The sequence below is a fragment of the Phocoena sinus genome, chromosome 19, assembly GCF_008692025.1.
Source record: "Phocoena sinus isolate mPhoSin1 chromosome 19, mPhoSin1.pri, whole genome shotgun sequence".
Taxonomy (NCBI): domain Eukaryota; kingdom Metazoa; phylum Chordata; class Mammalia; order Artiodactyla; family Phocoenidae; genus Phocoena; species Phocoena sinus.
This window is the reverse complement of record NC_045781.1, coordinates 10,486,987-10,510,731: the sequence shown is the minus strand read 5'-3', so window position 1 is coordinate 10,510,731 and position 23,745 is coordinate 10,486,987. Positions and strand designations below refer to the sequence as shown.

Genomic DNA, 23,745 nt, shown 5'->3' with positions numbered 1-23,745 from the left:
AAAGGTATCAAGAAAATCTTGAAAGCACAAAGAGGGAAATGACACATTACACACAGAGGAAACATAATTCAAATGACTTCTCGTAACCTATAGAGGCCAGCAGTCAGTGATATAATATCTTTTTTAAAAATATAAAAAACAAAACCCAGGATTCTATAGCAAGAAAAAAAATCCTTCAGGAACAAAGCATTTCAGTAAAAGAAACAAAGAAAATTCACCACCAGCAGACATATACTCAAAGAAGTGCTACATTAAGTTCTTCAAGCTGAAGGGAAATGATACCAGATAGAAATTTAGATCATTGGGAAGGAATGAAGATCATGTGAAAAGGTAAATATGTGGGTAAATATGAAAGATGATGGTTTTTTTGGTCTTAATTTCTTTAAAAATATTCAAGACTGTTTAAATTTCTAAGTGGAATGGTGATGTGACTTTCTGTGGGCTACTTCTTAATTGCAAAAAACAAAAAAAATCCCCAAAAAACTAGTACTGATACAATGGAGAGAGCTGGTGGTCAATACATGAATCAAGAGATCAAACATAGCTTCACTATGTGCCACCTGTTATTTTACAATATTGAGTACACAATATTATCTATGAAGTTATCATGTCAAAAATGTTTAATCTGAAACCTAATCAAACCTCTAGACATAACATCCAGTTCAGAATAAATGCGAGGGATAGAGAAACAACTTAAGCCCACTCAGAGAAAAATTAGTGCAAATAAAGAATGTGCAACATTATATGGTTACTTCTCCTGAGTCTTCAAAAAGTTTGTCACAAAACAGGTAGAGGATAAGTGTTTGACCAAAAGAGACTCAATAGCCATAATCATATAAAATATGTGACCTTAGTTTGGTTTTAGGCTTAAAAAAAAAGCCAGCACTTTCAAAAGATTCTTTTAAAAATTGGAGAAGTCTGTAAATGGGATGAATATTACAGAATATTATAGGTCTACTGTTGTTTTTTAGGTGACAATGGCTTAGTGGTCATGTAGAAGATAATCTTTAAATCTAGCAGTTGTATTTTTGAGTTGTATGTTGACTTTTTTTAGAGGTGAAGTGATACCTAAAACATTCACTCAGAAGGCACAGCAAAATTATATATATATAAAATGTATGATATATGTGAATCTATATATACATTTTCATGAGAGAGAGATACTAAATATAGGTGGAGGGTAAATAAACCTTCATTGTACCATTGTTGTACCTTTTGTGTAAATTTGACATTTTTCAAATACTTGAGGAAACCTTCTCCAAGTCAACATCTGTCTTTTGGCTACCCATTGTTAATCTCTAATTTCCATGAATCGTAGGGAATGTGGATTGTATGTTATCTGTATTATAGAAATTATTATAAAAAAATTTCTTCAAACCACTTTCCAATTTTTCAACAGCTATACTCTCAATATTCAGCAAAAGCATAGGGTTTCTTACCATTATTAATCTTCAGGGGGATGAGCTTTGAATAAAAAAGTTTCTTGTTTAAAACATTCTATGGGATTTTGTCCAGAATTAATTATCTGAAATGAAATATGGATGAATGATTATAGATTTTTAAAATATGCTCACAGGGTCTTCCTTCCACATGAATTTATTTATAGTAATACTAGTAATTATTAAAGAATGATACAATATTTAGTAAGCAAATACTCTGTGCCAGATGCCCTTCCAAACAATCATATTTTATGTTAAATAATTTAATCTTTACCATATCGTTAGGTGGTAGAATAGTGATAATGTTAAAGGATGTGTCATGGCTAAAGATTTTCTGACTCTCATTACATTAAGACTTTCTCGCCAATGTGAAATCTTTGATGTTGAGTTAGTTGATAGCAACGAGTAAAGGTTTTCCCACATTCCTTACATTTATGTGGCTTCACACCAGTATGAATTCTCTGATGTTGAGCAAGTCGATCGCTACGATTAAAGGCCTTACCACATTCTTTACACTCATAAGGTTTTTCACCAGTATGAATTCTCTTATGTTGAGAAAGACCTGAGATAGAACGGAAGGCCTTCTTACATTCTTTACATATATATGGTTTCAAACCAGTATGGATTGTCTGATGATAAATTAGTTGAGAATTAAGTCTAAAGGTTTTTCCACATTCCTTACATTCATAAGGTTTCTCCCCGGCATGAATTGACTGATGTGTTTTAAGGTCTCCAACACGACTGAAGGCTTTCCCACATTGTTTACATTCATATGGTTTCAAATCACTGTGAATGATCTGATGTTGAATAAGGTAAGAATGGAGCTTAAAAGTCTTCCCACATTCTTTGCATTCATGGGGCTTCTCGCCAGTATGAATTCTCTGATGTTGTGTAAGTTGAGAGCCTCTACAGAAGGCCTTTCCACATTCCTTACAATCATAGAGTTTCTCGCTACTATGAATTCTTTTATGTTTAAGAAGGCTTGAGCCCCTACTAAAGGCTTTTCCACATTCCTTACATTCATGAGGCTTCTCACCAGTATGACTTCTCTGATGTTCAATAAGTAGATAACTGCGAACAAAGGCCTTTCCACATTGTTTACATTTATATGGTTTCTCACCAGAATGAATTTTCTTATGCTGATAGAGACTTGAACGATGACCAAAGGCCCTTCCACATTCCTTACAAATATAGGGTTTCACACCATGATGAATTTTCTGATGGAGACACATATGTCGGTACAACCTAAAAGTTTCCCCACATTCCTTACATTTGTAGGGTTTCAAACCAATATGAATTTTCTGATGTTCAGTAAGGTGAGAATGACGTCTAAAGGCCTTCCCACATTGCTTACATTCATAGGGTTTCACACCAGTATGAATTATCTGATGTTGAATAAGCTGTGAATAAAACCTAAAGGCCTTCTCACATCCATTACATTCAAAGGGTTTCAAATCAGTGTGACTTTTTTTATGTCTAATAAAATGCTGGAGAACTATAAAGACCTTTCCACATTCCTTACATTCATAGGGTCTTACACCACTATGGTCTCTCAGATGTTCAATAAGGTGTGAATATTTCCTAAAGCCCTTTCTACATTCCTTACATTCATATGACTTCTCTTTAGTGTGAAGTCTTTGATGTAGAGGAAGGGATATATGTTTCCTGAATATCATGTGATTAAAATATCCCATTTTAGGTTTCTGTTGTCTTTCAAATTTAGTTCTGTTCTGTGAGTCATTTCTGAAAATAAACGCCATAAAGTTGAAGGTTTTACTTCTATTCATTGTCTCCCGATGGTATGAATTTACTTCATAACTGCTTTTTTCTGAAGATAATTTGTTGCTCTCACTTGTGAAATCAACGTCTGAAAGAAAATGAGAGAACAAACAAATGCTATTTTTCTTGTACAAGGGGAAATATAGTAAGAAGAATAATAAATTGACAAGTATAACCATTAGAAGTAAAAGGGTCATAAAATTCTAAAAAAATGTGATGAAATTTTTTAAAGGCAAGAAGGGCTCAGAAAATTATTAAAGCTAACATGAGAATGTAAAGTTTGTGAATAGGCAAAGAGAAAAATCAGTAGTTCTCATATTTAGTTGTGGATCAGTATTTCCACAGGAATTTCTTACATATACAACCCTTCTTTTTTGAGGGAGGTGAAGCAGAAAATAATAGCTTTATTTGCTTTGCCAGGCAAAGGGGGCAACAGCAGGCTAATGTCCTCAAAACTGTGTGTGCTAACCTGGAGGGGGGTAGTGAGAAGTTTTATAATAATGGTTCAAAGAGGGCGTGATGTATGTATATACTACCCTTTAGATGTCAACTGAGACTGAGTGAATCAGAATCTGTGAGTAGGTCCTGGCCATCTACATTTTTAATATTCTCTACCAGATGGCTCTCTATGTAATTTTTTCAATGGTCTGTCTTTATCTTAGAATGAAACCCAAGCACATAACCATAAATAAGAAGACTCTGTCTTACTTCTAAAAATTCATTTCAAGCCCTTGACATCTTTTCCCCTATATCTGACCACACTGCATCTTTTCAGCTACTAGAACATACTGCAACTTTTCCCATTGCCTGTGGCTTCACACGGATGCTTTACCTTGCAGGAATCCTCTTAGGTGGCTTCTCTAAATGACTATCTCCAGGTGTTACAAATCACTTCCTCAGAAAGGCTGGCTCTGCTAACTGTAAGTAAATTCATATCCTTTATTCTATATTCCAACATCTAATTCTTTGCCTTCATGATGCTTTTCTCTCATACATATTTATTGTCTCATTTGTCTTACTATTTATTTTCTTATTCTAAAGCTCAAGTACGAATTCAAAACTTCTTTCAACTACCACTGAAAAACAAGTTCTACCACAAGGTAAGTGTTAAATAATGAACTGTAGAATAAAATAGTGAATTAAAAATGTAACTTGGATGAAAATCAAGGTAAGTAAGGATAAAAATCAAGGTCAGTGGAGAAGGAAACTGAGTAAAATAACGATCTAGTTTCTGAAAATTATGCAACAGTTACCAACTATCTCTCTCTGACTCTAATCTCTCACACTTTATTGCCTCAGTAGCGGGGCCAAATTAGCCCTAGACTAAAAGCTGTTCTGGACCCAGCTTAATAGAGTTTAAAAGCAAACCATGAAAGGATCAACAAGTCCCATTTACTGAATCCCAGAACAAAGTCCCCCAATCCAGCATTCCAACACAGTAAACGTTGCAATGTCTGGCACCTAATACAAAAATTATCAGGCATGCAAAATAGTAGGAAAATATAACCCTTCCTAGGAGAAAAATCAAGAAAAAGAAACAGAGCAAGGAGTGACACAGATAATAGAATTAGTAGACAAGGATATTTAGAGAGCTATTATAAATATACTCTGTATTTTCAAGTAGCTATTTTCTAGTCATCTCTTACTTTTCTGTAGCTTATCCTTTGTCAAAATCCACATATAAGAGGTCATGGGAAAAATTTCCCCCAAATTCTTACATGTTCAAACTTTTGCACTTTAATGACAAACCATCCAGGCTTGAATCTTCCAATTTGTGGGAAGGCTCTTGATGACTGATGCAGTTTCTTTAGTGCTTGTGAGAGTTTTCATATTTTCAATTTTTTTTCCTGAGTGTTTGTTTTGTAGATTAAAATTTTCTAATAATTTATTTCATTCGATTTTTCAGTTTCTGGCATAATGTTTATCAAAATTAGCATCACATTTTCAAGGTTTCAGGATTTGTAATGAGGCCCCCTTTTTTCTTACATAGATTCATGTTGAGAGAGTTGCACCAATTTTATTAATTCTTTGAAATAACCAAATTTATAGTTTTGACTTGCTCTTTTATATGTTCAGTTTTTATTTCATTAATTTCTGTTCTTTCCTTTATTATTTCCTTTCTTCCACTTTCTTTAAGTCTGTTGTGCTCTTCCTAACTTACCAAATGGATGGTTAGCTTATTAATTGTCAGCATTTCTTCTGGAAATAAAAGATCCATTGGGAGAGTAAATTTAAAATCCAAACAGATAAGACCCATTAAAGGAGTGGTGAATTAGCCCTGAAGATCTACCACCGCTTTTCCCCTAGAGAAACTCACTGATTCTGAGCACAGTGATAAAAAAGAGGTAGTTGAGTATTACCAAACTGAAAACCAGCACTGACCCAGCTTAATATCTGCTATTCTATCAGACCCAGAGAGGAAAATGTTAAGTTCTCTCTGGTGGAAGATACCACTATCTAGAATCTCTTCAGTTCTTTTGTACACAATGTCCAGCACACGATCACTATTACTAGTAACTTGGAGAGGCATTACCATATGGCAAATAACAAGAGGAAAAAACAGAAACAATAGAAGTAGGCCCACAGATGATACCAAACAATGAAGGCATACAAGAATTCCAAAATAACTACTGATGGAAGAGTTTAAAAAACAGATGAGGGACTTCCCTGGTGGGCCAATGGTAAAGAATCCGCCTTCCAATGCAGAGGATGCGGATTCGATACCTGGTTGCGGAACTAAGATTCCACATGCCGCGGGGCAACTAATCCTGCACACCACAACTACTGAGCTCACGTGCCTCAATGAGAGAGCCCACGTGCCACAAACTACAGAGCCCATGCGCCCTGGAGCCCACGTGACACAACTAGAGAAGAGAAAACTTGCACACCACAACTAGAGAGAAGCCCGCACGCCATAACGAAGAGCCTGCATGCAACTAAGACCCGACGCAGTCAACAAAAGAAAAATAAAATAAATTAAGTTAAATTAAAAAAAAACAGGGACTTCTCTGGTGGTCCAGTGGTTAAGAATCTGCCTTCCAATGCAGAGGACGTGGGTTTGATCCCTGGTCGGGGATCTAAGATCCCACATGCCAAGGGGCAACTAAGCCCACATGCTGCAACTACTGAGCCTGCTCACTCTGGAGCCCACACACCACAACTAGAGTGAAGCCTGCTCGCCTCAATGAAGAGCCCGCATGCTGCAATGAAAGATCCCACATGCCGAAACTAAGACCTAACACAGGCAAAAATAAATAAGAATAAATAAATTAATTAAGACATAAAAAATAGTAATAAAAAGACAGTAAATAAAAGAATTGCAACAGGTAACTGGAAGTTATAAAAGACAATCAAAGTGAATTTCTAGAGATAAGTTCTCAAAAGATCTAACGTAGATATAACTGGAATCCCAGAGGAGAGGAGAGAACGGTCAAGTATTGTCCAAAACCTGAACAAAGACACTTCTGAGTAGAATCTATCAAATTACTGAAAGCCAACATTTTCACTGCTATAACAGAAAATACTCAAAAAGATAATGATCTTGACTCATTCTACCACTGTAAAAATTACAAAGTCTCATCTGTAATAAAGAGAAAACCAGGACTCTATGTTACCTGTTCTCCATGTAGGTGGATTGGCAATTAAAATAGAATATTTGTTGACATTATGAAAATACACATAATTTGACATTTGTTTTCTTTGCCAGTAGTTATGCAGAAAATTCCCAGAATTCAATCCTTTGGTCATTTAGAAAAAGCAACTGCAGGATGGATCAGAAGGAGGTAGGAAGGTAAATGAAGGACAGAGAAGATTTAGGTGCTGTCATGCTGCAGAGCAGCTAAGCCCATGCGTCACAACTACTGAGCCTGCACTCTAGAGCCTGTGAGCCACAACTACTGAGCCCGCGTGCCACAACTACTGAAGCCCGTGCACCTAGAGCTCATGCTCCACAAGAGAAGCCACCGCAATGAGAAGCCTGCGTACTGCAACGAAGAGTAGCCCCCGCTCGCCACAACTAGAAAAAGCCCGCGTGCAGCAATGAAGACGCAATGCAGCCATAAATAAATAAATAAAAATTTAAAAAAGATTTAGGTGCTGAATGAAGGTGCTTATTTCAATCTAACAAAGCCCAAAATAGTCCTTTGAGAATATGGAGCAGAAATTTCGCTAGTTTCTTAGCACAGTGCATAAAATATACAGTAGAAAAAGTGGATATTCCAGGTAGCAGATTCTACATTACTTCAGACAGATGTCCTTACCCAGTGATATCAAGTTAGTATAATTCTCCAACATCACATCTCTGTACAAGTTCCTCTGATCTGAGTTTAGGCATTCCCACTCCTCCTGAGAGAAGTCTATGGCAACATCACTGAATGTCAGTGGCACCTGAAATGATGAATTCATGTATTATTTGTAAAAGTAGAAAAAAAATTTCAAGATGGAATATTGAGTTGCAGTAGGGGGTGATATATAAAAACAAGTAGGCTGAAGTTAAAGATCATGACATGGGTAGATGAGAATAAATAATAAATAAATTAGCATATCTGAAGTAGATTCCTTACCCAATCTTGAAGAATCCTGTTGGAGCACAAAAAATTTCTTTAATTTTAATTTTCAAAATTTTCTTTAACCTCTTCCCCACAGTTCAGTATTATCCACCAGATGTGGTTCTCATCTTCCCTTTCTACAATCCCTTACTGAACTTCTGGTTCTTGAGTTAGAACACACTAATGTAGAATGATCCAGAACAACATTGAATGACTCAAGCCAAGCAATCTCTCTTCCCCTACAAAATGGGCCTCAGAACCCTATTCACTTCTCAGTGATTCCTCAGCCAGAACCCTCCTCTCTGTAGGCAGGCACCAATCCCATTTCAACCCAAACCTAAAAGCTTTTCAAAGCTGAGATCTCATCTAACACTGAGACTGAGACCATTCGAAACCAAATTCTCCCTTATCTACCTGGAAAACTATGGAGAAAGTTCTCCCTCTTCTGGTCAAAGAGGGCCACCATTTCTATACAATGAAACTACAAACCTAACAAGGGAAGCTAAAATACTTCCTTCAAGGTACTTCACCCCTTTACTGCTCCAACACTGCTCCCGAGAGAAGACTGAACATATAGAAGAGGAATAACTCATTTGATGAAAAACTGAAAAATCAGTTTGAAAAAAGGGAGCAAATAGGGAGGACACCATCCTTCTCTGTAAAGGCAGCAACTGTGAAACAGCCTGAGATACAGCTTTCCTAGGAAGGAGGTTTTGGGATAAAGAATGAAAATATTATCTGGATTAAAAATTGTAATATTTCAGGAAGGAGAGAAACCCACTTACCCGGCCCATGGTTTTAGAACTGCCAATCATCCTCAGAAGCTGAGTCCAGAGAAGCCAGAGCTGAGGGAGGAAAAAGAAGCCTTGAAACACAATGTAGCTCAGAACTCCCAAAATTAAGGTAAGAGAGCCTTTCTTTTTTCTTCTTTATTCCTGTTTCTTGCCATCCTTGCCCACTCTCTGCCCTCCCAAACACATAAACACATGTCAGGGGATATGAGACAGAGTCCAGACAAACTCAAACCCTTTCCTGTGTCTGGGAAACAAGCCTCACAAGCGTGGATACAGAGCAGAGGCTCTCTTGAACCAAAGCCAGATCCAGACACGCCCCTCTGGCCTATTTCTCATTCTGATCATGCCAGATGTACCCAGCTTGGGTTGTCCAGTCACATTAAGCAGATCCTCCTCCCCAATTCAGCCCTACCTTCCAGGGTTGAGACCAGGCCATACAACACAAACTTCAACAACCTTCATGTCCTCAAGGTGGACCTGGACTCTGCCAGACAAAAGGCAGAAAACAGGGACTTCCCTGGTGGTGCAGTGGTTAAGAATCCACCTGCCAGTGCAGGGGACATGGATTCGAGCCCTGGTTTGGGAAGATCCCACATGCCGTGGAGTAACTAAGCCCGTGAGCCACAACTACTGAGCCTGTGTTCTAGAGCCCTCGAGCCACAACTACTGAGCCCACGTGCCACGACTACTGAAGCCCATGTGCCTAAAGCCCGTGCTCTGCAACAAGAGAAGCCACCACAATGAAGAGTAGCCCGCACTCGGTGCAACTAGAGAAAGCCTGCGCGCAGCAAAGAAGACCCAATGCAGCCAAAAATAAAAATAAATAAAAATTTTAAAAAGGCAGAAAAGAGTAGGGACCAACTTGGAAAACTTGACCACCGTAAAACTGTCTGCCCACATGAAGCCTGAACTTGACTCCAAGGTCCTCTGGGCTGACCAACCTGGATTTCCCTATCAGGATCCACTTTGCTTGCTGGCATGAATCACTGCCACCCAGTACCCACAGGAAGATGTGAATTCCTACTCACTAAAGCCATACAGTAATACATAGATATTTGTAACCTATGTGATAGCTGCGCTATACACATTAACATTTAATCCTGAAATGTACTTATTAACTCAGTTCAACAGATGAGGAAATAAAAGCTCAAAGAAGTAAAGGTATTTTCCCATATCACAAACTATAAGTAGAAGTGGTGTTTTCAATCACATTTCTATAATTATAAAGTCAACTTTTTTTTTTTGAACTGTTGTCTCTGACACCCAGATTTTTTGTTTCATTATATGAAACCTGAAAATAAATAATTAAGACAGCACCTGTCAAAAGATTTACTAAAGAGATGTTTTAAAGCAACAAAGATAGTACAATTTTACAGGTATTCAACTGTCAGATTTTAAAAGTTAATGATACACCACATATTAGTAAGGCTGTAGGGAAAAGAGCATTCTCATGCTATCCTATAGACCTGTGAAAACCTAGTGCAATTGAGACATGTACGAAAAATTATGCATAAGAAGAATTTAATGATGAAAGGCCGTTTCTGAGACTTCACCTAAAGGAAATAACTGTAAGATGTGCCTAGAGATGTATAAAGGAATATGATGATAGACACTAGTTAAAATGAAAAAAAAAAAACGCTGGAGAAAAATCTAAATGTACTTAGATGGGTAGTTAATTCAATAAAGTGTATTCATTCATATAATGGAAAATGAAACAGATACTGAAAATGATTGTGCAGATCACTGGTTCTCAATAGGGGGTGATCCTGCCCCCCAGGGCACATTTGGCAATGTCTGGAGACATATTTGTTTGTCAAAATGTGTGGACGGGTGCTACTGTAACTAGTGGGTGGAGATCAGGGATGGTGCTGACCATCCTACAAGGCATAGGAAAGCCCCCCACCACAGCTAAGAATTATCTAGTCAAAAATATCAACAGTGCTAAGGTTGAGAAACCCTGACATAGACTTATTAAAGGAAGATAACGTAATCCAGAGTCTCTATAATATATTATTGACAATGCCAGTATATGATAAAACTTACGAAAAATGCAAAGAAACAGGAAAGTTACTGATAAGAGAAAAATCTCAATAGAAATAAACCCAAAGATGATCCAGACAATGGAGCTAGTAGACAAGGACTTAAAGATATTATGATTAACATGCTAAAGAAAATAGAGGAAAAGATGGACAAAATGGAATGCAAAATGGAGCATATCAATAGAGATTTAGTAGAATCATAAAAAAGAGACCCACATGAACATTTTATAGTTATAAAAATATAGTATCAAAAATTTTAAATGTATTGGATGGATTTAACAGCAGAAAATGGTATTAATTAACATAAAGTCAAATTAACAATAACCTTACGCAGAGAGAAAAAAGAAAGAACAGAGCTGAATGTAAGAGAAATACAAGAAACAGATAAAATGTGGAATTGAACACCTAAAAGAAATAGAACGGAAAATTGATTTGAAGAAATAATGGACAAAATCATTCCAAATCTCATGAAATACCTTGATACATAAATCAAAAAGCTCAGCAAACCTAACCAGATAAAATAAGGAAATTCTTACCCAGGCATATCATAGCCAAATTGTTGAAAAACAAAATTGAAAAACATATCTTGAAAGTATGTAGTTTAAAAAAGACATCAGTTATAAATAAACAACAACAACAAAAATAGTTCTTATCTCAACAGAAACTTTAGCGGCCTGAAAAATGGAATCGTATCTTCAAAGTGCTGAAAGAAAAAACCCTGACAACTCTGAATCTTATGCCTGGAGAATATATCTTTCAGAAATGAAGGTAAAATAAAGATTTTTTTGAACAGAAGCTGAGAGAATTTCTGATCAACAGACCCACAATACAAGAAATAGTAAAGGACAGCAGTCAGGCTAAAGGAAAATAATCCTAGATGGAAGCATGAATGTGCCAAAAAGCAATGAATAGCTGTGGACAAGTCATATGACTAATATGACTAAACAAATGGACTGTTTAAAGGAACCAAAACTAGAATGCTTTGTGAAGACTGTATTACTGGAAGAAGGAATGACAATATCAGCATAAATGGATTTAAACTATTGAAATGTTCTTATGTTATTTGATATGTGGTTAAAAACCCTACTTTTTTTTTTTTTTTTCTCAGCTGTGCCATGCGGCATGCAGGATCTTAGCTCCCCAATCAGGGATCGAACCCGTGCCCCCTGCATTTCGAGTGGAGAGTCTTAACCAGTGGACTGCCAGGGAAGCCCCCTAAAAACCCTATTTTAAAGAAGACTGTATTAAAGATGCACCCTATATGGGGAAATATGTATACATATAGCTGATTCACTTTGTTATACAGCAGAAACTAACACAACATTGTAAAGCGATTACATTCCAATAAAGATGTTAAAAAAAAGATGCATCCTATAATAGCTCAGGTAACTACTAAAAGAATTATACAAAGATGCACAACTAAAAAAGCTAATAGAGGAGATTAAATGGAATAATGAAAACTACCTGATTAATTCAAAAGAAGGCAGGAAAGGAGGAATAAAGAAATGAAGAATAAATGGGATAAACAGAAAACATATAGCAAGATGGCATATTTAAACCAAACTATATCAGTAACTGTAATAAAATGTGAATGGACTAAACATTGCAATTAAAAACTAAGATTTTCAGATTAAATTAAAAACAGGATCAATTACACTGCTTATAAGAAACACACTTTAAAGACACAGATATGTTAAGAGTGGAAAAGTATATTAGACAGTAATTAGAAGCACACTGGTATATTAACAACAGATAAATAGACTTAAATGCAAGAAGTATTATAAGTAATGAAGAGATATTTCCTACAATTCAACAAGAATATAACAGTTATCCTACATTCCTTCTACTCCTAATAAGATAGTTTCAAAAGCAAAAGTCAGCAGAATTAAAGGATAAGTTTATAATTAACTTTAGAGATTTTTTTATACCCTCCATTGGTAACTGATAACAGGAAGAGAAAAAAAAAATCAACAAGGCCATAGCAGGTTGAACAGGAATAACCAAAATGACCCAACTGAACATTATACTCCCAAACTACAGACTACACATTCTTTGCATATTTTTCAGAATATTCTGGGCCATAAAATAAGTATCTATAAACTTCAAAGGATTAATATCAAAGAATGTGTATTTTGGAACTCAAAAACTGGTATTTCTCAAATGTTTCCAAATATAAAAATTCACTTGAAATAATTACAGGTCAAAGAATAAATCATAATGGAAACTAGAACATATTTGGAGCTAAATGATAATAAAAGTATGGCATAACAAAGCTTGTGAGATGCAGTCAAACTAATGCTTACAATGATATTTTTAGTTTTAAATATATATTTTTTGTTTTTGTTTTGTTTTTACAAATGCTGCAGATAAATGCCATTCATTATCTAATCACCACTGGTAATTACTAGGTGTACTAAAGACATTGACATAGTAAATCAATTAGTAGCGAAATTATTATGAAAATCTTTTGTCAAATTACTACAATGCCAAATAAATCCATAATTTATTTTCTCCCAGTAGATAGCATGAGCATTTATAATGATTGCCCACTTATTATTTTCCTTTCTTATTACTCTTTGATCCCCTTCACCCAAACATAAATTTATGTTTTATAAAAGTAGTATGGTTAAAAATCAATGATCTACCTTTGGAAGCTAGAAAAGGGAAAGCAAATTAAGCCTACAGAAAGTAAAACATACTAAAATGAGTGGCATAAAAAACCCAGATCTATAACAGAGGAAAATCAATAAAGCCAAAAGCTATTTCATTGAAGAGATAAGATTAATAAACCTCTAGCTATACTGTTCAAGGAAAAAATTGCCAATATCAGGACTATAAAAGGAGATATCACTACATATATTATAGACATTATTAAATCGATAACAGAATTTTATGAACAACTCTATGACAATAAACTTGAAAATGTAGAAGAAATTTTAAATTTTCTTGAAAACAATTCAATGAAACTGATATAAAAAATGGAAAATCTGGGGGGCTTCCCTGGTGGCGCAGTGGTTGAGCGTCCGCCTGCCGATGCAGGGGACACGAGTTCATGCCCCGGTCTGGGAGGATCCCACATGCCACGGAGTGGCTAAGCCCGTGAGCCATGGCCGCTGGGCCTGTGCATCCGGAGCCTGTGCTCTGCAACGGGAGAGGCCACAACAGTGAGAGGCCCGCGTACCACAAAAAAAATTAAAAAAAAAAAAAAAAAAATGGAAAATCTGAATATTGTTATATTTATTAAAGAAATTAAATCTATATTAATTAAGGACCTTCCCATAAAATGTCAGGCCCAGAGGCTTCAGTGGCAAATCCTCCAAACAGTTAAGGAATTTAAAATGCCAATCAAACTCAGTATCTTCTAGAAAACAAATAAAAATGGACCATGTCTTGAGGCCCTCATAATTGTGATATCAAAACCTGACAATGACATTACAAGAAAGGAAAACTACAATATATCTCTATCACGAACACAGATGCAAGTGTATTAAATAAAATATTAGCAAGGAGAGGCCAGTGATATATATGACCAAGAGATTTATTCTCGAAATGCAGTCACTTTATTTTTAAGAAGCAATCAATATAATCTTCAAACTTTAAATAATAAAGGAGAAAAACCATTCAATCATTTCATTACATGCAGAAAAACCATTTGATAATATTCAACATCAGTTCATGATAAAAATTCTCAGCCAACTAGGAATAGAACTTCTTTAATTTGATAAAGGGGATATACAGAATAAAACTGAGAGGTAAAATATGGACTAATGTCTTGAGTTCAGGAATAAGGCAAGGATCTCCACTTTTACCACTTCCATTTAACTTTGTATTTGAAGACCTATCCAATACCATAAGAGAAAAAAGTGAAATGAAAGGTATGAAGATTGGAAGGAAGGAGGTAAATCCATATTTATTTGCAGATAACATGATTTTGTACATAGAAAAAAAATTTCAATCCTACAGACTATTAGAATACATGAATTTATTAGAAAGTTTGTTGACTAAAAGGTCACAGTATAAAACAAACAATTATAGTAAAGCAAAGCTATTGAAAAATGAGATTTAAAAAATCCCAAGTTCATAAAAAACATGAAAAATATAAAACACTTTGGAATGAATCTAACAAAAGAGGTGCAAGACTTTTAGACTGAAAACAACAAAACATCAAGGAAAGAAGTTAAAGAAGAATTAAATAAATGGAAACATATTTCATGTTCATGAATTGGAGGAATCTATTCTAAGATGACCACTTCTCTCTAAATTGATCTACTGATTCAATGCATCTCTAAACAATATTAGCAGCTTTTTTTTAGAACATTAAGAAAATCATTCTAAAATTATATGGAAATGCTAAGAATCCAGAACAGCCAGGGCAATTTTGTAGAACAAAGTTGTCGAATGTACATTACCAGATATCAAGACATAATATAAAGCTACTGTAATTAAAACAGCAGGACTGACACAGGATTGACAAACAGACCAACAGAATAGACAGTCCAGAAAGAGCCCTGTACATATATAGTCACATTTTTTAAACAATAAAAGTCTGACTTAGAGCAGAAAGGATAGTCTTTTCAACAAATGGTGCCTGAGCAATTGGCAATCTGTGTGGAAAAAATGGTTTTGACCCTGATCCCACCACATATACAGATGTAAATTCAAGATGGATCATAGGCCTAAATGTGAAAGCTAAAGCAATAAATTTTCTGTAAGAAGAAACAGGAAAATATCTTCATGATCTTGGGGTAGGCAAAACTTTCTCTTTTTTTGGTTTAATTTTTATTTCCACTTACTTTAGACTTAGAGAAAAGTTGCAAGAGTAGTACAGTTTCCTATATACCGCTCAAACTAATTTGAACATCTTACGTAGGACAATGGTCAAAACCAGGACATTAACATTGGTACAGTACTACAAATGGCATATCTTATTCAAATATCACCAGTTTTTCCCACTAATATCATTTTTGTTTTCCAGGATCCTATACATGATCCCACACTGCATTGAGCTGTTATTTCTCCTCAGTCTCTTCCAATCTCCACAGTCTTTCTTATGGTAATAGCTTTCAACTGCTACCATAACAAATTACCACAAATTTAGCTTAAAACAACACACATTTATTATCTCACAGTTTCTGTGAACTTGGAGTCTGGACAGTTTCGATGGATGGTCTCCTCATGCTGGTCTTATAAGCTGCAAACAAGGTATCAGCTGGGCTGTGTTCTCATTCAGAGGCTCAAGTGGGGAAGAATCCACTTTCAATTTCATTCAGATTGTTGGCAGAATTCATACGCTTGCGGCTGGATGACTGAGGGCCTCAACTTTTTGCTGGCTGTCAGCTGGAGAATGACCTCAGGTCCTAGAGGCTGCCTGCAGTTTCTTGCAAGGGCTTGTCCAACACTGCCTTACTTCATCAAGCCCACGAGCAGAGTCTCTAGCTCCAGTATGCTATGATGGAGTCTCTTTTTGTTTTGTTTTTGGTTTTTTTTGGCCGTGCCTCGCAGCACATGGGATCTTAGTTCCCTGACCAGGGATCAAACCCACGTCCCCTGCAGTGTAATGCAGAGTCTTAACCACTGGACCACCAGGAAAGTCCCTATGATGGAGTCTTATGTGACATAATGTAACCATAGTAGCGACATCCCATTACTTTTGCCGTAAAAAGTAACCTAATCACAGGACTGACATCCCCTCACCAATTTTCTATTGGTTAGAAACAAGTCACAGGTCCTGCTTGCACTCCAATGGAGGGGGATTATACAATGGCATAGACACCAGCAGGCAGGAATCATGGCTGTCACCCTAAAGTCTATCACACCTAATTCATGACCTCTTCACTTCGGAGGAGTACCAATCATTTAAGTTATCAAACGTCCTTCCACTTGGTTTGTCTGATGTTTCACAATTGGAATGAGGCTCTGCATTTTTGGCAGTACCACAGGGAGGCTCTGTCCTTCTCACTGTATGACATGAAAGGGCTCGTGATGTCAGTACTTTATCACTGATGATGTTAACCTTGATCACTTGGTGAAACTGCTTTCTGATGGGTTTCCCCACTAGAAAGGTACTACCTTTCCCTCTGTTGTTAATAAATATCGTGGGTGATGCGGAATCCTTTGACACTAGGCAAACCCTTTTTCTCTTCAAACTTTCACCCTCTAGTTTTAGCATCTACCAGTGGATCTCATCTGAAACAACGACTACTGTGGTGTTTGCCTAATGGCCATTTTCCATGTCCCTCTTTCCTTCTACATTTAACAACTGGAATTCTACCTTAAGGAAGATCTGTCCCTTCTTCCCCAAGAAAAGATGTTTTAAACAGAACACAAATGCAATAGCCATGAAAGAAAAAGATTGTTAAATGAGCTCAGTTAAAATTAAGAATATCTCTTCATTATAAGATGTCATTAAGAAAGTGAATAAGAAGTTACAGGCTATTAGGAGATATTCCCTTTCTCTGCCTGTCTGTCTCTCTCTCTCTACACACACACACACAGGTTTATATACACACACAAAGGACTTGTATTCAAAATATATCTAAAATTCCTACAACTCAATAGGAAAAGGAACAAAAGCCAGGCTAAAAATTGGACAAAAGATTTGAATAGACAGTTCATCAGAGTATGTCAAAATGGGCACTATCATATGAAAAGATGCTCACATTATTTATCAAAAAAATACAAATTAAAATCACAATGAGGTACTCCTACACATGCAACAGAATGGTTAAATTTAAAATGATTGACGATATCAGGTGTTGGCCCGTTTGAGAAGTAACTAGACCTTGCATACATTGCAGTCGGAGTGTAAATTAAGTTAACCACTTCCACCCCCAGGTATATTCCCAGGAAAAACAAGAACATGTGTCCACAAAAAGACTTGTACAAGAATTTTCATAGAAGGTTTATTCATAATAGTTAAATACTGGAAACAACTCATCATAAGAGTGAATAAACAAATTGTGGTAAGGTCATACAATGGAATACTACACAACACTTGGGTTGGGGGTAACCTACTGATTCACAAAACAACACGTATGAATCTCAAAAGTTCAGTTTTGGACAAAAAGCAGCAGAGACAAGAGATTCCATTTATATGAAGTTCAAGAACAGGCAAATCTCATCTTGAGTGATAGAAGTCAGTATAATGTTTACTTCTTGTGGGGGAGGGTTTGTTCTAACTGGGGCAGGACACAAGCACATCTTCCAGGAGGGGAAAGAAATGCTCTATTTCTTGATTTGGGTGGTGTTTTCAAATGTAAAGATTCATTAAGCTATACGCACAGCTAAGATATGCATACTTTATTATATATATTTCCATGAAAAAATGATAGAGACCTTTATTTGATGATAATGGGTAAAACCATTATATTTCAAAATGTTACCCTGTTATGACAAGTAAAATAACATGTATGAATATATGCATGTGCATTGAGGGATGGATAAAAAAATTTGGAGTAAAATGTTTACAGTAGTCTCTTCATTTTGAGCTTTCCTGTACTTTCTGAATTACTGTATGAGAATGTATTCTATAATAAAAATTATAATAGAGCTAATCACTCTCTTTGAGATTGGAGGGTGAAATAAAAGATGAATATGGTGATATTTGGGGTATGATGATGAGGCCTTTTTTTTTCTCCAAGGGCTTAAAAGTCTCTGAGTTGATTGTCTCATACTGGAATATCAAGGTTCTGTGTCATCAGTCATGAACTTTGATATTCCATAGTTTTCCCTTTTCTGGATTCCCCTGACTCACCTGGACAAATCCTCTTGTCACTACACTCTCCACCTACTAGGCCTGGACTCCTTGTTCCAATTCAGGAATTACACCTGGCTTGGAAACAGAAAAACCTGCACATAAAAGAAATAGAACTTAGGCATGCTGCAGCTCTCAACAAATCCAGACACAGTCCTGTGGTGAAGGGGCAGGGAAGTCCCACATAAGAAAGGCCAAAGGAAAGCCATTCAAGGAACCAGGATGATGATGCCTCAAGGAAGACAGAGTAGAACAGTCATTTAAATCTCAAATCCCTCAGAAATTCAAACACTTCACCCTCCCTAGAGGGTCACATTAAGGGAAGAAAAAAGCCCTAGAGATCACATTTTGAATTTAAAGATTTGATCATAAAGACTCTGCTTCTATGATTTTTCAGTATCACATCCTTATACAAGTTCTTCTGAGACAGTACAGTTACAAGTAGAGGCTGTTGCCACATTCCCAAACGTCACGACCCCTGAAATTACAAAGCCCTAAGTTCCCATATGGCCTGAGAAATTGGAAGAAGTGAAGTTGATCAAGATATAGAATTGGTACAGCATGGAGAGCAGGCGTGTTCAGCATTCTAAACTCAGCAACAGCTGATGTGTCCATGTAATGAAATATTAAAGTCATTAAATGCTAAGCTTGAGAAACTGTTAAGGGAATGAAAATATTCAAAATATCATGTCAGTAAAAAAAATTAGGATACAAAGACCAATGCCTCAATTAAAAAGTGGGCAAAGGGGCTTCCCTGGTGGCGCAGTGGTTGAGAGTCTGCCTGCCGACGCAGAGGACGCGGGTTCGTGCCCCGGTCCGGGAAGATCCCACATGCTGCGGAGCGGCTGGGCCCATGGGCCGTGGCCGGTGGGCCTGCGCATCCGGAGCCTGTGCTCCGCAACAGGAGAGGCCACAACAGTGAGAGGCCCGCGTACCACCAAAAAAAAAAAAAAAAAACTAAAACAAAAAGTGGGCAAAGAATCTGAACTGACGTTTCTCCAAAGAAGACATACAAATGGCCAGTAAGTATGTGAAAAGACCCTCAATATCATAAGTCAACAGGGAAACGCAAATCAAAACCACAAGACCCACTTCATACCCACTAGGATGGCTATAATAAAAAGGAAAGATAATAACAGGCATTGGTGAAAATGTGGAGAAATTGGAACCCTCACATGTGGCTGTTGGGAATGTAAAATGGTACAGACATTTTGGTAAACAATCTGACAGTTCCTCAAACGAGTTACCATATGACCTGGCAGTTCCACTCCTAAATGTATACCTAAGAGAAACAAAAATATATGTCTACACAAAAACCTGTACACAAACGCTCCTGTCAGCATTATTCATAATAGCTAAGAAGCAGAAACAACTCAAATGTCCATCAACTGATGAATGGATAAATAAAACATGGTATATCCATACAATGGAATGTTATTCAGCCTTAAAAAAGAAGAGGGCTTCCCTGGTGGCGCAGTGGTTGAGAGTTCGCCTGCCGATGCAGGGGACATGGGTTCGTGCCCCGGTCCGGGAAGATCCCACATACCACAGAGCGGCTGGGCCCGTGAGCAATGGCCGCTGGGCCTGCGCGTCTGGAGCCTGTGCTCCGCAACGGGAGAGGCCACAACAGTGAGAGGCCCGTGTACTGCAAAAAAAAAAGAAGAAACTTCCGACACATGCTACAATTCAAAGAAGCTGGTCACAGAAGACCACATATTGTGTGATTCTAGTTCTACAAAATGTCCAGAGGGGCAAATTAATAGAGACAGAAGGTAGGTAAGTGGTTGACCATGGCTGGGGCAGTTGCAGGAAATGGAGAGTGACTGCTGATGGGAATAGGGTTTCTCTTTAGGGTGATGAAAATGTTCTAAAGTTGACTGTGGTGATGGTTTCACAAGCCTGTGAATATATTAAATGTATAAAATTGTACACTTCAAGTAGCTGAATGGTGTGGTATGTGAACTGCATCTCAATAACATTGTTAAAAAATCAGGTTACGAATGCACAAAATCATACTAATACAAAATACGATTATATTTATAAAAATATATGTACTTATCTATATATAGAAAAAGTGACAGAAATCAATAAATAGAAAAAAATATATAAATGTATGTACCTATTTATTAACATTGCTTATTTGTGTGTCATAGCCTTGGTTTTCTTCCTTTTCCTAAATGTATATTTCAGAAAATTTTAAACAATAGCCATTCCTTAATTTCACACACATACACACACACACACACACACACACACACACACAGATATGTTTTTTTATTTTTTAAAGGAGCAACCTCTTCTCCAAAGAGGTGGGAAAAAAATCTCACCTCTTCTTCCCCCCTTTAATATCCCTGAACCTGAAGATAAAGCCTAGTACACTCTATAACAAAGGTTCTCAAAATTTTATCTCTGGGAACTTATCAGAAATGTAGATTCTCAGCTCCATCCCAGACCCACTGAATTAGAAATTCTGAGGCTGGGGCCCAGCAAACTGTATTTGAACAAGCCCTGCAGGTGATCCTAATGCAGCTTACATTTGAGAACCAATGCTGTTCTAAAAACAGTTCCTGTGTTTTTACTGAAAAGTTTTACTTCATTTCCATCAGTTCCCAGTACTTGAACCAACCCTAATTTGTTTGTCTATAGAAATGTATGTCTGTGTAAACTGGAGGCTATGATGTTTTGTATACATTAATGGTAGTCTCAATGCTGCTTCCTATTATATATTCCTGATTGATAAATTTATTTTGCTTCTGAACCTGTCCTCCTAGCTAAGATGTTCTGCAAACAGTCGTCGCATTTACTGTCACTATGCATTTAACATCACTAGAATAAAAACGCTAAGGTGTAAAATCCATTTTTCTTCTCAGAGTTCTCATAATTTGATCATATTCTGGCAGTGCTGCTATAAACAAAATGATGTCTCTTCCTGTCAACTCCTGAGGCAGGTCACCTGAATTTCTCCAGTGGCATTTCAGATCCTCTATCTTACTTATTCCTATCCTGATTTCATTTCTTTTTTTTTAAATTTTTTTTTTTTTTTTTTTTTTTTTTTTTTTTTTTTTTTTATATTTGTACTGTTTTTTTTTTTTTTTTTTTTTTTAGATGTTGGGGGTAGGAGTTTATTAATTAATTTATTTTTGCTGGGTTGGGTCTTCGTTTCTGTGCGAGGGCTTTCTTTAGTCGTGGCAAGCGGGGGGCCATTCTTCATCACGGTGCGCAGGCCTCTCACTATCGCGGCCTTTCTTGCTGCGGAGCACAGGCTCCAGACGCGCAGGCTCAGTAGGTGTGGCTCACGGGCCCAGCCGCTCCGCGGCATGTGGGATCCTCCCGGACCGGGGCACGAACCCGTGTCCCCTGCATCGGCAGGCGGACTCCCAACCACTGCGCCACCAGGGAAGCCCCTAAATTTTATTTATTTTTTATACAGCAGGTTCTTATTAGTTATCTGTTTTATACATATTAGTGTATATATGTCAATCCCAATCTCCCAATTCATCCCACCCCCCTTTACCCCCTTGATGTCCATACATTTGTTCTCTACATCTGTGTCTCCATTTCTGCCTTGCAAACCGGTTCATCTGTACCATTTTTCTTGATTCCACATATATGCATTAATATATGATTCTTGTTTTTCCTCTTTCTGAGTTACTTCACTCTGTATGACAGTCTCTAGGTCCACTGATTTCATTTTTTTACTGGATAACAAGTCATTTGAGGATAGCAACTATATCTTCTTGTCATTGTGTTCCAATAAATACAAGCATAAATATCTGGTATTTGACTCAAATTTCAAAACCAGAAATTTATCCTTAGGTTATGACTATAATAGGACATAAAGATCTATGCATAATCATGTTCATTATAGACTAATTTAGTTTTTAGTCAAAAATAGAAATATAATAGCTAACAGTAGGCCACAGGTTAAATAAATTATGGAGAGAAGGGCTTGGGGACCCTGACGGGGTGATTCCTCTGCATGGCCCTATGATTTACAGATATGTCAGTACCAGGCAGGACATTTCAGCTGAAGGAAAAGAAGGATTACATGCCTTTAAAGTTAAAGTGTGTTTTATGAATAATGAGGAAACACCAACTCACCTGAACTTAAACTTTTAGTTGTGTAACAAAAATTCTTTCCTCTCTCAGGATACTTTTTTTTTCCGAGACAGGCAGCACTGGGAACAGAGAAGGCAATCATGAGACATCAGGATTTTCTTGGAGAGCACATTCACTTACAAAATACCCTCCCTTCATGACCATACTCCTTTACCCAGTCCACCACAAACAACCAAATGGGAGTAGGAAGGAGACTGGGACAGCGTTGACCTTTCCCAGTGTGAGAGAGGCCCCGTCACTGATGTCTGCGGTGGAATCTAATTCACAGCAGGTTCCTGGGGCCAGAGTTTTGGAAATGCTGTGGTTGTGAAACATAGCTGGCCCCTCGGAACTTTCTAAGGGGACCCTCCCAGGAGGGAATCCTACTCCTGGGACCTTATCAGGTCTTCCCAGAAGCCTGTCTTGGGGCCGCATCCAGCTTCAGAAAATCTCATCTCATGATCGATTGCTGGGATCCTCCATTCTTCCATTCTAAAGCTCAGAATCTGGCTTCCCTCCTTTATCTGCGCCAGACCCCAAGTGGCTGTGAGAGGAGAGGGCTGAGGAATCAGCGAAGTCTAGAGCCAAGAGTTCCAGTGACAACCCACATGGCCACACAACTCTCGCTCATCCATAAGCCACGCAGTTAAATAAGCACAATCGCCCAGTTAAATAATGACACACAAACGCACACATTGTCACGGAGACACGTCTACACCTACACACACACACACACACACACACAAATATCTCAATAGGCATACAAATCTTCTCTGCTGCTCACGCAGACACGAGCCTGAGACTCGAGGCCCGACAAGCAGCGTCCGCACCCGGAGCGTCCTTGCCTTGAGTGCCTGTCACCCCCACCGCGGGTCCCAGTCCAGCTGCAGTGAGAGACTATGGAAGCTTTTGCCCATTCTTATCTTTGCATACGATCTACTCACCACGTAGGGACCACAGCTGCTCGGCCACCGGAAGAGGACGCAGGGACCGAGGCTGATGCGAGCCCGGTGGCTTCTGGGAAATGCAGTCCACCCGGAACTGTCCTGGCGCGGGGAGTGCGCGGTGTTCCGAGTGCGCAGGCGCAGGCGTGTGGCGGCACGCGGCGGAGGTTGACCCGACCTCGGGAGGACTGTGCCTTCAGGTAGACCTGCGTACGTGGAAAAGGCGAGTGGAATACGAGCCCAGACTGTATCAGTCCGAGCAGGCGCTTGGGGACTTAAGAGCCTCAAACCTGCGTGCAGCAGGAGGAGGAGTCGGTGGTGGGCTCTTGGGTACGGTGGTTACCTACGTGTG

At 37.8% G+C, this 23,745-nt stretch overlaps 2 protein-coding genes across 3 annotated transcripts in view; one reads left to right on the top strand and one right to left on the bottom strand.

Moving 5' to 3' along the window:
• The window catches only part of ZNF283 (zinc finger protein 283), a 47,413-nt gene extending 38,045 nt beyond the window's left edge, over nt 1-9,368 (top strand). The window contains exons 5-7 of the transcript XR_004347036.1: nt 4,058-4,138; nt 4,260-4,318; nt 8,530-9,368. The gene's annotated coding sequence lies outside the window, so the exon portion shown is untranslated. The remainder of the gene's footprint in view (nt 1-4,057; nt 4,139-4,259; nt 4,319-8,529) is intronic.
• ZNF404 (zinc finger protein 404) lies at nt 1,679-23,423 on the bottom strand. 2 transcript variants are annotated; one of them, XM_032614188.1, is made up of 5 exons: nt 23,394-23,423; nt 22,453-22,529; nt 8,551-8,610; nt 7,478-7,604; nt 1,679-3,306 (listed from the first exon to the last, which is right to left on the bottom strand). In XM_032614188.1, the coding sequence occupies exons 3-5, from the start codon at nt 8,578-8,580 to the stop codon at nt 1,784-1,786; spliced, it is 1,680 nt and encodes a 559-aa protein (XP_032470079.1). In that variant the 5' UTR covers nt 8,581-8,610; nt 22,453-22,529; nt 23,394-23,423; the 3' UTR covers nt 1,679-1,783. The 2 variants fall into 2 exon arrangements, with proteins under 2 accessions (XP_032470079.1, XP_032470078.1); XM_032614187.1 differs by having other exon boundaries at nt 23,214-23,403.
• Nucleotides 23,424-23,745: the final 322 nt, after the last annotated feature.